Here is a 13,197-nt window from a genome sequence, read left to right as displayed (position 1 = left end):
GGCATGGTGGCTCAGGCCTGTAATCCCAGCACTTCGGGAGGCCAAGGCGGGCCAATCACTTGAGGTCAGGAGTTCGAGACCAGCCTGGCCAACGTGGCGAAACCCATCTCTACTAAAAATACAAAAATTAGCTGGGTGTGGTGGTGCGTGCCTGTAATCCCAGCTACTTGGGAGGCTGAGGCAGGAGAACCGCTTGAACTTGGGAGTTGGAGGTTGCAGTGAGCCAAGATAGTACCAGTGCACTCCAGCTTGGGCAACAGAGTGAGACTGTCTCAAAAACAAACAAACACACACAAAAACGAGAAGTAAAAGTACAATAAATACTTCTAATCCTCCCTGAGTTCCAGCTGTGCCAGGGCCTTGCCAGAACATGCAAACACAGTGTCCTTCAACAGGTGAATAGTTAAGCAAACTGTGGTGCATCATCTATGGAATACTATTCAGCAATAAAAAACAAGGCACTATTGTTACGCAACATCTCTGATTAATTTCAAGGGAATTATGCTGAGTGAAAAAAGCCAATCTCAAAAGGTTACATTCAGTATGATTATACTTATACAGCATCCTTGAAATGACAAAAGTACAGATATGTAGATCAGATGAGTGGTTATCAGGGGCAAGGAAGAGACAAAAAGGTGGCTGTGGCTATAAAAAGGTATCATGAGAAATCCTTGTGGTGGAGTTGCTCTGTAACTTGACTGTGGTGTTGGCCATACAAACCTACACATTTGATAAAACTGAATAGAAGTAAACACTCACAGACACATGAAATGGACTGCATGTGAAACTGATGAAATCTCAATACGGTAGATGGATTCTGTTAATGTAAAATTGCTGGTTGTGACAGCATACTATAATTCGGCAAGATGTTACCACTACAGGAAACTGGGTGAATGGCATATACGATTTCTTTGCATTATTTCCTATAAATGTATGGGAATCTATAATTATCTGAAAAAAAATTGTTTTAAGATGCAAATTTAAAATTGGGTAACTAACAATTAATGTGTTTGGAACTGGTAAAGCAGAATATCGTTCTCTTCTAGCACTTTCTCTTCCCACTTAGGACCTAAAAAGTTTCCTTATTTCTCTTGGTGTCAAAGAAGCGACTATGGGGTTTCAGAAACAGAGCTGGGACTCCCTCAAAGACACCTCTATTGCGAGGCTCCAGGCAGCCTGGAGGTGCTGAGGAAGCATGTGCTCTACCATCTACTTTTTGAAGTCCAAATATACCATGGAGTTTAAAGAGGTAAAACAAAACTCCATATTTGCCTGGAGAATGCCGCTGTTTACAATGCTCATTTAATGTTTAAAATGCTCACAAGATTCGGCTGATCACTTTCATTCTCTTAGGTCAACCAAATAACCCAAGGAGTAAGCTTCTTGGAAGTGATGTGCCCTGAGTGGGAAAAGTCAAGTCTTGCTTGCTAGAGCAGCACTGCACACTCCAGCTCCTCTATCTGTGAGGCCAGCCTGTTGAGATGATACAGAACACCAGCCACAGATCGAATTTTGCATTTTTCTAGTAGCCACGTTTAAAAAGGTAGAAAGAAACAGAGAAAGTCAATATTAAAATACATTTTATTTAATCACCGATGAGCATGATGCTCAAGGAAGAGGGAGAGAGGTGGCTGTGCTTATAAAAAGGTATCATGAGAAATCCTTGTGGTTGAGTTGTTCTGTATCTTGACTGTGGTGGTGGCCATACAAATCTAAGCCAGTAAATATAAATCCAAACCACAATGAACTATCACCTATATCCTCTAGGATGACTACTGTTAAAATAAAAAAAAAAAGTGTTGGTGAGTATGTGGAGACATTGGAACCCTTGTGCCCTGTTGGTGGGAATGTAAAATGGCACAGCCTCTATGGAGAACAGCATGATGGTTCCCCCAAAAATTAAAAATAGAATTACCATATGATCTGGCAATTCCACTTCCAAGTATATATCCAAAAAACTTCAAAGCAGAACCCCCAAAAGATATTTGCATACCTGTGTTCATAGCAGCACTACTCACAACAGCCAAAAAGCGGAAGCAACCCAAGTGTCCCTGATAACTGAATGGATCCACGAAATATGTGATATACACACACTGGAACAACCTTCAGCCTTAAAAAGGAAGGAAATTCTGACATTCTGCAAGATAAATAAACCCTGATGACATTATGCTAAGTGAAATAAGCTCGTTATAGAAGGGCAAATACTGTATAAATTTCACTGATATAAGGTACCTGAAGTTGTCAAATTGATAACAGAAAATAGAATGATGGTTGTCAGAAGCTGGGGGGAGGGAGAAATGGGGAGTTATTTAATGAGTACGGAGTTTCTGTTTTACAAGGTGAAGAAGTTTTGGAGATTGGCTGCACAACAAAATGAGTGACCTGAACACTACTGAACAGTACACTTAGAAATAAATCGTTTAGGTGGTAAATTTTATGCTTTGTGTTTTTTTAACTGCAATACAAGTTTATATTACATTTAACCTATATATTTAAAATACCATTTCAACATGTAACCCATATGAAAACAATTAAACTATTTTGCATTCTTTTTTATTTCCTCAAAATCCAGTGTGTATCAACACTGACAGCACAACTCAGTTCAGACTAGTCCTATGTCAAGTGCTTAATGCTGTGCGTGGCTTCCCTGCTGTGCAGTGCTGAGCTAGACCTTAGCTATCACCACTATGTGGCAATCCTTACAGCTAGATCCAGGTAATTAAAAACATTTTGGCGGAGCAGAGGTCAGGATCTTTTTCTTGCTACCTGCCTTCTTAAACTATTTGTCCTCAGTTAAAAACTGCTCCTTGGAAAGGCTAACAGGCAGAGGTGGATTGACCCGCAACATCTCCTGGGCTTCTCCTCTTTGTCAGGCACTCGCTAGCATCTGCAGGACATTATTCCCCGCCCAGGGAGCTCACAAACTAAAGGAGGGGTCAGACAATTACCAGCTATAAGAGAAGTACCCACAAGACACTGAGGAAAAAAAAAAGAAGAAGAAAGCCATTAACTCCCATCTGTGAATTCCGATGTGCCAGGGAACAAGTATAAAATTGAAGACATTTACTAACATGACACTAGGGAGCATTCCTCCATATCCTAACTTTTCTCAACTCTTATTTTCAATCGTACCGACTACACTTTAGTGCACTGACTACGCTTTAATTTGCATTAAAAACACATATGGCATAAAACACTCATCCAAAAAGGCACTCAGTAAACCGACACATGTGAGTGATTTTGATAAAAATAATCAGTTATTCACTAAGGTATCATTTCTCAAGTTAATCCTCCCAGAGTGTAAGGAGACTAAAATTGAGGAAAAGTGAAAAAACTGCATCTGTTGCCCAACAGATAAATATATTCCTTGATTCCTTGAATCTGTCTTCAGAAAAATCAGAGACATAAAGGAAAATATGAAAATAGTATTAATACACGTAATTACTATACATTCCTCACAGGACTTTACTTTCTCATTAGAACAAAGATGCAAAAACAAAACTTCAAGACACACTGATGTCTAACCCAAGTTGCTGAGCAAAAAACTGCTTTGTGGCTAAAGGAGCCCCTGGCTAAGGCGAACCTCTTTTTAACCTCACATTTGTGTTCCACTAGTTCAAACCAATCATAATGACTTCTTTGTGAAAAATGTATTTTGCAATAAATTATCAAAAGCTTCATTGAAGAACTTCATGGATAGGGTTGAGTAAAGAATACTAAACAATGTCAAGAGAACCACTTATGAACTCAGCATTATTTCAGTGGTCTTCAGGCATGAACTAAGACTGTAGAATGTCCACAGAAAATTATGGACTACACAAATTGCAAATTTTATGCTTCAATTTAAGAAACTCACATCTGGCTAAGTTCTTTCCTCCCCCAACCACAACTCATCCTCTTCCAAAACAAATCTCCCAAAAACTTAACACTGAAAATTTACCTCGGGACATTAACTTTAAACCAAACTCCTTGTAACTTCTCAGTTAATCCTATGCATTAAACTCCATCACACCATCTACTGAAATGTAGCTAGTACTATAAAATTATACCTCAGGATCCACTACTTTACTTCACAGGTATAACCATTAACTGTGCATAATTATTTAGATTATGATCTTTGAAGCCCTATATCTTTCATCTCAAGTAACAGTGCTTAACTTATAATTAGCTTGTAAAATAGTATTTATCACCAAAAAAAGCATTCATGCCTGTCTTTACATTAAAAAATATACTATCTCACCCACTATTCCCAGTTCCAGGGAAGGAGAAACTATTTCCATGCATTAACCTACCATCTACAGAGACCAATGTATGCATTTTGCTTGAAAGGGACCTGGTTAGAGAAAATAGCTCAATAACCACAAGTGTGAAGCTTTTGTTGTGAAAGTGTGAAAAGCTAATAGCTTCCAGAAGGTCTTTAAAGTACATGTGTTTCAGGATACACACCATAAAGCCCTTTTTAACTCATTTAGTAAGCAAGGATGTTATAGTAAGCAAGAATGATCACATATATGGGGGAGCATTTTCATGAGTAGAACAAAAACTATAAGCACCAAGAACTTCTAAGGCCGAAATGAGTTCACGAGTAGTAGTAACAGCAATAATAAAACTTCCAGCTCCTTTCCCTAAGGAGGGGCCCTAAAAAAGTACCTCCTGGCATTTGGCAGGAGATGTGCAGCCAACATGTGTAGCTGCTGGGATGTTTGTCATTTCTGCCCACCACTTCACAGGTGTGCCCAACCTCTGACAAGTGACCACCACTCTGAGGTTCTTTCCAATTCTGTAACGTGGGCAAACACCTGCCCGATTTACCTCACTGAAGCCTATGAAAACAGAGCTAGATGGTATTTAGAAATGTCATTTTGTTCCAGTGTCTACTTTGATGGGTTTGTTATGTTAGCCTTCATCATGAAGTACAATAATAGACTCTGTACTGGATTTCCTAATTGATAACTTTACCGACTTACTTCTATCTTGCTCATGAATGGCAAGCTAATCTCGACGAATGGTCAATGTGATTGACTCCTGATCAAGACATGAACCTTTTCCATTGGTGGGCAACAGCAAGTTGATCAACACAGACTCAGACCCTCACGAGGGTTACCCAAAGTATGCACCCAAAGTCACATGCTGGAGGTTCAAGGGCCACATCAAGTCTGCAGATGTTTCTTTTCAGCTTGTACAATGTTTTCAAAATCTAAATTAGCTGTCAATGTTGAAACAGGGTATCTGGCATCAATTTTGCATTCCTGGGTTATCTTGCAATATAGGAAAAACCCACCCTGAGACCACATGTCCTCACAGCCACAATTAGGCATGGCCCAAACATAGAAGGGGCAAATACTCTCCAATTCACCAGTCTCCACCAGCTCAGTTCCTTCCATGATTTTGCTGCGGGCCTCTGTGGTATTTATGTTAGCCACTCTTGGTTCAAACCCTACAACTGCCTTTAACCCCTGAAATAAAAACCGACAACCTAATCTGATTAGCACTATGTCCAAACCCTCTGAGCAAGAAGTGTACAGAGGAATTTAAGCAGAAAACAAACCATTTTCATGGTTCTATGTTGGTACTGCTTTCACGAACTCGTTCATTTTTTTAAAAGTGCCGTTTTCAAAAATGATTGTCATCTTTTTTTACACTTTTGATTATTAAGCTATTTTCTGTAAACGATGAGTTCCCTTTCAAGCAAAATGTCATTACTATGTAAAGCCTGGTGGTTAAAACATGTCGTGGTAACACACTTTTGCTTAATGAAGGCAGACCTGAGAGCTAATGTTTGGACCTCAACTCATCACTGCCACAAAAGTTAGTAACTTTGTAAAAATGTTGGCTTGGGCCATGCGTGGTGGCTCACGTCTGTAATCCCAGCACTTTGGGAGGCTGAGACAGACAGATTACAAGGTCAGGAGATTGAGACTATCATGGCTAACACAGTGAAACCCCATCTCTACCAAAAATACAAAAAATTAGCTGGGCGTGGTGGCACGTGCCTGTAGTCCCAGCTACTCGGGAGACTGAGGCAAGAGAATTGCTTGAACCCGGGAGGTGGAGGTTGCAGTGAGCTGAGATTGCACTACTGCACTCCAGCCTGGGCGACAGAGCAAGACGCGTCTCAAAAAAAGTTGGTTGATAGTTTGACACATCCTCCATTCCCATCAAAACGTAGAATAAATCAGTTATGGGATTTTAAAAGGGGATTTAAAATGCCACACACAGTCTTCAAGCAGATTCAACCATCCACACGTCAACTGCCTCTTACCCAGGCATTGCTTACCCATTGCACTGAGATAGTGGTTGAAGGCCTGGCAAGGAGGACTTGGGGTTTGTGTTGATTTGTCACAACTCATGGGTGCTGGGCTCCTGTCTGTGTCAAAAGAGAAATACCCACTGGAGGATCGAGACAGCAGGGAGGATCTTCTCATAAAGATGAAAAGCGGGGATCTGGTAGCAAAAGGGCCAGGGCTGGCCGGTGGGGCCAGCGGGCCCTGAGGGCTGCCGTGGGGGCAGCTGTCCCCTTCACCTCCGTGATTGCCTTCGGGATTACCTTGTGGCTCTGTCTGTAGGGAGGTAGGGGCCCCAGGTCTGAGCTGGGGAGGCCTCTCCGCAGGCTGCAATTGTCTACCTTCTCGGTCACACTCAGAACTTACATCAGAAGGTTGCTTTGCCATTTGGTCTTTTTTTCTGCAAGTAAAACAAAAACTAAGATTATTTTAAGCAAAAAAAAAAAAAAGAATAAATCAGCTCTTAGGGTTAATCCCAAATACTTTATGTTCTATACTTTTCCGACAATCTCCCAAATAAAAAAATTGCACATAAAATAATAAAGGTATAATTTTTTTTTGGTAGAAGGTGGGATTAAACTTCGTACCCCCAAACAAAATACAGTAACAATGTCAACAGCTTGCGGAACTGGTGCACACACACGCGCGTTTCCAGAAAAGTAGTTAATCTGAAGTCTATTCGCGTGTGCTCTTTGCCCAGGACGGACTTGGATAAGTCAGAAACTCCCAGCGGCTCTGACTTCCCGGCGTTAGGTAGGACGCTGGAGCATAGGAGCGGGCGCAGACGCAGCGATTGCAGGCGGCTGGCCGCGTTCCCTGCTCCGGCCCCATTGTTTGCCGAAAATGCTGAGGGCAGCAAGTCTGGGGAAGGTTTGGCAGCGGCCGTCAGTCGTAGTAAGTGCGTCACAATAGAGTTTGTAACTCCAGCGCGGCTCGGCCCGGCTCTGGCGCTCTCTCCGCCCGTGGTCCCTCCCTCCCGCGGTTCCTCCCTCCCGCTCCCGTACCGCGCGCCGCACCGAACCAGACAGAACTTCTCTGAGGTGCAGCGGCACCGTTAGGTGCACACCCCTAATTGGAGGGGGGGGGGGAAGAAGCCAACCCCTGCAAAGTCTCCAACTAGGTCCGCAGCCTAGGCGACACCGGTGCGCACCCCCTTCATCCCACAGACCCTCCCCTCAGAAGGCAATCAAGCCGAAACTCACGTCCGCGCCTTCCCTTCAGAGCGTAGCGTCCGGGCCCGCGCCCGGGCCCCGGGGCGTCTGGCCCGCGCTCTTCGCCGACCCGGCGCCCCCTGACCGTCACCACGAAGGCAGCGCAGGAAACAAAGCTCTGGACTTGGGTTCAGAGTACCCGGCGCAGCGCACAGCCCGCGCCTACCCGCCAGCCCGCCGCCGCACTCCGCCGGGCAGCCGAGGGCTCCGCACGCCGCGCCTCTGGCCCGCGCTGCCCCGGCCGCAGCCGCCGGGAACATCCTCCGCCTCCTCCCGCTCCTCCCCTTGCGCTCTGCGCCCGCCGCCGCCGCCGGCACCGCCGACCTCCCCGCGCCGCTGGCGCCGGGTGCCCGCGCTCCCAATTGGTCCGCGCGCGGTCGCTCCGCGCCGCAGCCAATCGGCAGCCGCGGTGGGGGCGGCGCCTACGGGTCAGGCCGCCAAAGGCGAGGCGATTGTTGACAAACTCGCCTCCGAGCGCAGCTAGGGCAGTGGTCGTGGGGGCGGCGGCAGCTTCGCCGGAGGATTTGGGGATCGGCTGGCCCGACTACTTTGCCCATCCCTGTGCTCCTTCCAGACACAAGCCTTAGCAGCTCACGCCGCACTGGACAGCCAGTCACCTGAAGACAAAGCAGGGCTTGCGCCGCGCCCGGACCCGCAGGGCCATCGCCAGGCCCAGTCCTTCTCGCCACTTGTCCTTGTTTTGGCCCGTCGGGGGCAGACCCCAACGGCCGTCACCGCCCTGACTGCGGCAATTATTCTCCTCCAACAACTTCCTCTCTCTTTCTCCTGGTGCGCCGCAGACACGAGTCAAAGCCGAAGAGCCACCCCTGGCCACGGACGCGCACGTCCGCGACCATCGAGTAAATCCACATCCTCCGCCCTGGCGTCCGTCGGGCCCTCCACCAGCAGCGCCAACCCTGGGGCAACAGGTCCCAGAGGGCACGGCGCCGCTAGCCTGCACCACGAACCGGGTCGGGTGTGCTCGGGCACGCGTGAGCCGCTAAGATAGCCTGGCCCCAGGGACCGCGCAGGTTCTGCTGGCCGCGGCTAGTCCCCTGCGCGGTCCAGGTGGTCAGGGGAGGACCTAGATCTCTCGCTGTCAGTGGATCGTGTGGATGGCACTGTCCGCAAGACTCCTGCAGAGCAAGCAGGGGCCCCAGGTACGCTTGAGAAACCGAATGCAACAGCGGCCCCGAAACCTTGGCCTGAATGAGTAAAAGGAAAAGCCCTGTCTCGTCAGTTAAATCACCACCGCAGTTCCGCAAATCCTCCGCAACAGGCCCGCGCGCCCAAAAAAACCAAGACGCGAAACACGCTCTCACTGCGCGGCCGCTACCGTTGGGGCGCCGGAGCCGGCGGCGAGACTTTCCGGCTGGGCGCAAAGCCGGGTACTACGAGCCGGTCCTCAGCTCCCAGGCCGGTGCCGAAAAGCACGCGCTGCCTCTCCTCCTCCCCGGACGTGCGACCCTTCCCCAGGCCCGCGCGAAGCATCCCGGCCCAAGCCACTTGGCCAAGAGCCCGCAGGCTCCGCGCGAACGACCTTTCTCTAAAGAGAACCTGCCCGAGGGAACCCGACCCACATGGATCCCCACCTCCCGCCGGCGACAAGCGGGGCCGATGCTAGCGTCTCCGCTCGCACGTGCACGGGAAGCGGGCAGTAGGTGGTGGCGTTCGGGCTCCAGCGCTAGTCTTACATCGGTGCCAGGCCCGCACCGCGGGATTTGGAGGTATTTACCTTGCGTTTTTCAGTCCGAGAGTCAGAGTTAGACATTTGGGGGAACAAGGGCCAAGGGAAGGGCGCCGAGGCGGTGGCGGCGGGAACTCAGCAAACCGAATACCCCGATGATGCGATCGCAGTGTGGCAGGGTTCGCAGGGTGACTGCAAGAATCGACTGGTGGCAGTGGCGGCGGCGGCGGCGGCAGCGGGCTGGACGCAGACCTCCAACAAACTGCAGACCCGGCGGCGGCGCAGAGCGAAGTGAAACCTGCGCTGCCTTGCAGCCCAGCTCTGGCTGGCGGCCCCGCTCCTGCGCCCAATCACTGCGGACCCCGCCCCCGCTAGGTCCCGCCCCGGCGCGCGGGCTGGCAAGCTCCGCCTCCTCGGCGCCTAGGCCGCCGGCGCGTGCAGGCTCGGACAGGTAAAGGCGGGGGTGGCCCCGTTGGGTTGCCTCCCGCGCGCGCCGCCGTCCCTGGCGTGTTTACCGGAGTGACTCTGCCTGCTGGCGGCCATGTGCGCGCCCATCCCCCACCCCGAAGTGTACCCTGGCCTCCCGCTCACCTCCCCCAACCCTGTGGCGGCCGCGGCGTGCGCGGCACAGAGGGGGCGCTCCGGTCACAGCCTCCGCTGGCCGGGCCCGCTGTGGAAAGTCTCAGGAGGTGCCCTGCGCCCTCACTGTGCCCTGAGTTTCTAAGCCGCTCTGGGGCAGGCGCGGGGACTGGGTCGGTCGTCGGGAAGGCGCGGGGCGAGGTCTTTGAGCTCGCCCGCTCTGAGGGTCCCTGGCGCCGGGCGAGACGCGGATCAGCTGGCTGCGCATCTTCCTCGCCCCAGCCTCTCGCGGGACTCAGGCACGCCCCTCCTGCCACCCCGCAGGGGCTCTCCAGCTTTTCTTCCGCGCCCAGTCTCCCTAAGAGACAGAGCCCGTGGGGGCAGGACGTGCCCAGAAAATGGCCAGGCGCGGTCCCAGTGGGCGTCTTCACCGCCTCCTGGGTGAGGGCGGGAGGCATGTCAGCAGAGCAGGTAAAATAGGGAAATGAAAAAGGCACTCAGAAAAAAAAAAATCCTTTTAGGAAAAACAAACACAAAAAACCGAGGTGAGTGGCGGCCTCCAAGTGAGAGAACGTTGCGCACTACATTCGGCTAGGACCCCCAAGATTTGCTGGGCTCGCAGATTACCTCGTAGGAGCTGTCCCTGGACGGGATGAGGCCAGTGAAGGCAGAACGGCTGAGTTCGGGACGCGGTGTGGGAGCGCAAAATACCCTGTTCCTCCTCCCCGCGCGGTCCCCCCCCCACCCATTCCCTTTCCTCCTTGGAGTCGGCGGCACCACACTCTCTGCCTCCCAGGAGACCAAACTCCACGCCGCCTCTCCAGTCCTCAGAGTCTGCACCCGGCTCTGCTCTCCCAACGCGTGGCTGGTGCCCCCAACCCCGGCCCTCCTGTCTGCTCCTCGCGCGCCTCAGTTCCCCAGCCCTGGCTTCTAGATCACGGCAGCGGGGATGTGGGAGGTGGATCGGGAAATGGAGCATCCCGAAGGTGAGGTCAGGCTAGATGGATTAAGAAAACTCTGTAAAGGGACCACCCTACCCACCAGCGCAGCCAGCGGGGAGAAGGAAGGGGCCTTGTCGTAGAGCAGCAAGTGAGGAGGTGCTGTCCTGCCGTCCGGCCACTTGGATCAGTTTTTAAATTCATAAGCGCTTCTGTAACGTCAGTGGGACACAGCACAACCTCAGGCCAAAGTCTCAGCGCATTTTCGGGTGAATTCTGAGCGAGGTGCAGGAGGCCTTGCGTTCCCGGAGTCGCTGGAGGACGCGCGTCGGGCCCCGCCCAGTTATTTCGCTGCAAGAGGGAAAAGGCACGGGCGTGGACACGGCTAAGTAGACTCGGAGGCCAGAGATCTGTCCTAACGGGGCCTCGAAGTTCCTACTGCGGGCGAACTTTGCTCTTCGGCCGTCCGGCGTCGCAACTGGGGAGAAGCAACGCGACCTGCCGTTTGGGCTGAGAGCCTGAAGGTAGCCGAACGCCGCAATGCTCCGCGCTCCCCGCGGGGTCGGGCGACTCAGACAGGGACCGGAAAAGAACCACGCAGAAGAAAGCCCTATTTCTTGTCGTCTGTTCCTGTGCAGCCTTGCAGCCTTGCAGCTTCGCCGCCCCCGCGTCGCTCGCTCTCGCGACCCTGTGAACACTTTGAAAAACAAGAGAGTCGGGGGGAAGCAACGGGCTAAGTGCTCCTATTTGGGGCACTAAAAGGAAGCTGGCCAGAGGTGGCGGGTTCATATGTCCCCCGAGACCCAGGCCGCGTCAGGGGCCTCGAGCCCTTGCAGCCTTCTCCCGCGGCGTCGGGAGGTCCTCCCGGAACTGGGCCAGAGCGCAGAGAACGCAGAGACGGGCCCATGGGTTTTAGGTCACCTCCCTCGCAGTGGACGCGGGCAGAGCGGTGCCAAGAGACGTGGAGGGAGGGAGAAGGGAGGATGATTTGGACTGAAAGAAACAAGAATGAAGTCGGGCAGCTGGGATCTGAGAAATGGGAAATCCATGGCCCTTGCCCGGGACCACAGGCGGTGCCGTCGTCTCGCCTAGTTCCGAAATTGCCCAGGCCCGCCTCCCCGCCGTCTGCAAGCAGCGAGAATGACTTCCACATCGCTTAATTTCTTTATTAAACTTTTCACCTATGCTCTTCTAAAGGACAGATTACAGCGTCAGATGGTAAAAATGTTTTCCGCGCCTTGTCTTGCTGTACGGAAACCGCCGGCCTGGAAGGACATGCCGAGTTCTTGTTTTGCCGAGAGCAAAACTCTAGGCTCTCATTTCCTTCTCCCAGTCCGTGCGTTTCCTTACAGAGCCCCAGAGCGTCTGATTCACTGAAAAAGCATCACTTGCTGAACCGAACCTTTTTGCCCGCTCACGGAAAGAGTGGAGCTTTTTTCTTTTGTCTAAGAGTGTTTGCTTTTTTTTTTTTCTTTCACTCGGCACCACAGTTTTTCTAAATCACTGGGAATGTGAGTCACCGCTAACAGCAGGAGACCTTTGGCGGCACCCGGCTGTGGGGCGCGCTCGCAGCGGGGAGCCCACCCTGATTGTCTAGGGGATCGGGCACAGAAGTTGGGAGAGGTTGCAGTCAGGCCAGGCTGGATTTCAGGGAAAGGGCACAGAGATCCAGCGCACTAGGCGACCGTCTTGATCTGTTTTCTAGCAGCCAGCGGCGCGCCTCGCCAGCCTCGGCGGGACCTTCGCTTTGCCACCAAAATCCCCCCGGCCTCGGCCACAGCTCCGGGCGTCAGTGGAGCGAGCGTCGTGGCAGCTGCAGGCGGGTCACCACACTTCCCGCCACACCCGTTAGAGCTTGGCTCCCAGCTTGGGCCGCTGGGAGCGCGCCCCTTCCCGTGGCAGCGGCTGGCAGCGGTGCAGGGTAGAAAGCCCACGCGAACCGCGGGTTGGAGATTCCGGCGATTGGTGCGTGGAGGTTGGTGTGTGGAATGTTAAAGGCGGGGATCACCCTCAGGGCATCATCCTTCACCGAGTCGCACACATCCAGCAACTGCAAAACACGACACAATGGGACAGGTCAGATGTTGGCACACTTACAAGCCGTTAGTGCCAGCGGCTTTCCGCCCACCCCCAAGCACCCGCACACACAGCGGCCCCGGAAACTAGTTTCCCTTTGGATTCTCCTGTGGAAACTGTTGGCCATGAATAACCCTCGGAAGCCTTTTTTATTTTAGACATTCCCAACTCTGACACCTAGCCTAGTGGAAACCCAGGCTTTTTCTGTAAGGGGGTGGGCGTGGACGTGGGGGCGGCTTTGCCCCCAAATTAGCCGGGAACTCGAGACCAAGGTCTGAGAATTTATTAATGTTCCCTCCTTGGTCCTTCCCTCCCTAGTCCTTCCCTCCGCTCCTCTCTCTTTTCCTCCTCTGCCGTCCCCACCTCTCCACCTCTGGAGTGCCTGGGGTGCCACCCTCTGGCGCGCAGAGGCAACTGAACAG

The 13,197-nt window shown here is 51.6% G+C and overlaps 2 protein-coding genes across 13 annotated transcripts in view; both read right to left on the bottom strand.

Annotated features, from left to right (window-relative positions):
* BCL2L11 (BCL2 like 11) overlaps positions 1 to 11,029 on the bottom strand; it is a 48,398-nt gene extending 37,369 nt beyond the window's left edge. For 2 of the 12 annotated variants that reach the window (XR_013402632.1, XM_028832297.2), the window contains exons 1-2: positions 9,231 to 9,475; positions 6,278 to 6,684 (exon numbers count right to left, since the gene is read on the bottom strand). Coding sequence is in view for 7 of the 12 variants with exons in the window: in XM_028832297.2 (XP_028688130.1) it covers positions 6,278 to 6,671 (394 nt within the window). In the remaining 5 variants the exon portion in view is untranslated. Of the gene's footprint in view, positions 1 to 6,277; positions 6,685 to 7,486; positions 7,826 to 9,230; positions 9,476 to 10,802 lie in introns of those variants that run through there. The other 10 variants (XR_013402633.1, XM_028832298.2, XR_013402630.1 and 7 more) reach the window with 9 other exon arrangements.
* Positions 11,030 to 12,408: 1,379 nt separating this feature from the next.
* LOC144333642 (acyl-coenzyme A oxidase-like protein) overlaps positions 12,409 to 13,197 on the bottom strand; it is a 74,357-nt gene continuing 73,568 nt past the window's right edge. The window contains 2 exon segments of the mRNA XM_077958760.1: positions 12,409 to 12,607; positions 12,609 to 12,749. Of these exon segments, the coding sequence (XP_077814886.1) occupies positions 12,548 to 12,607; positions 12,609 to 12,749 (201 nt within the window). The 3' untranslated portion in view covers positions 12,409 to 12,547.

Source organism: Macaca mulatta, chromosome 13 (genome assembly GCF_049350105.2).
Source record: "Macaca mulatta isolate MMU2019108-1 chromosome 13, T2T-MMU8v2.0, whole genome shotgun sequence".
Lineage (NCBI taxonomy): Eukaryota > Metazoa > Chordata > Mammalia > Primates > Cercopithecidae > Macaca > Macaca mulatta.
The sequence above is the reverse complement of the archived record's forward strand: the minus strand, read 5'-3'. Positions and strand labels throughout refer to the sequence as shown.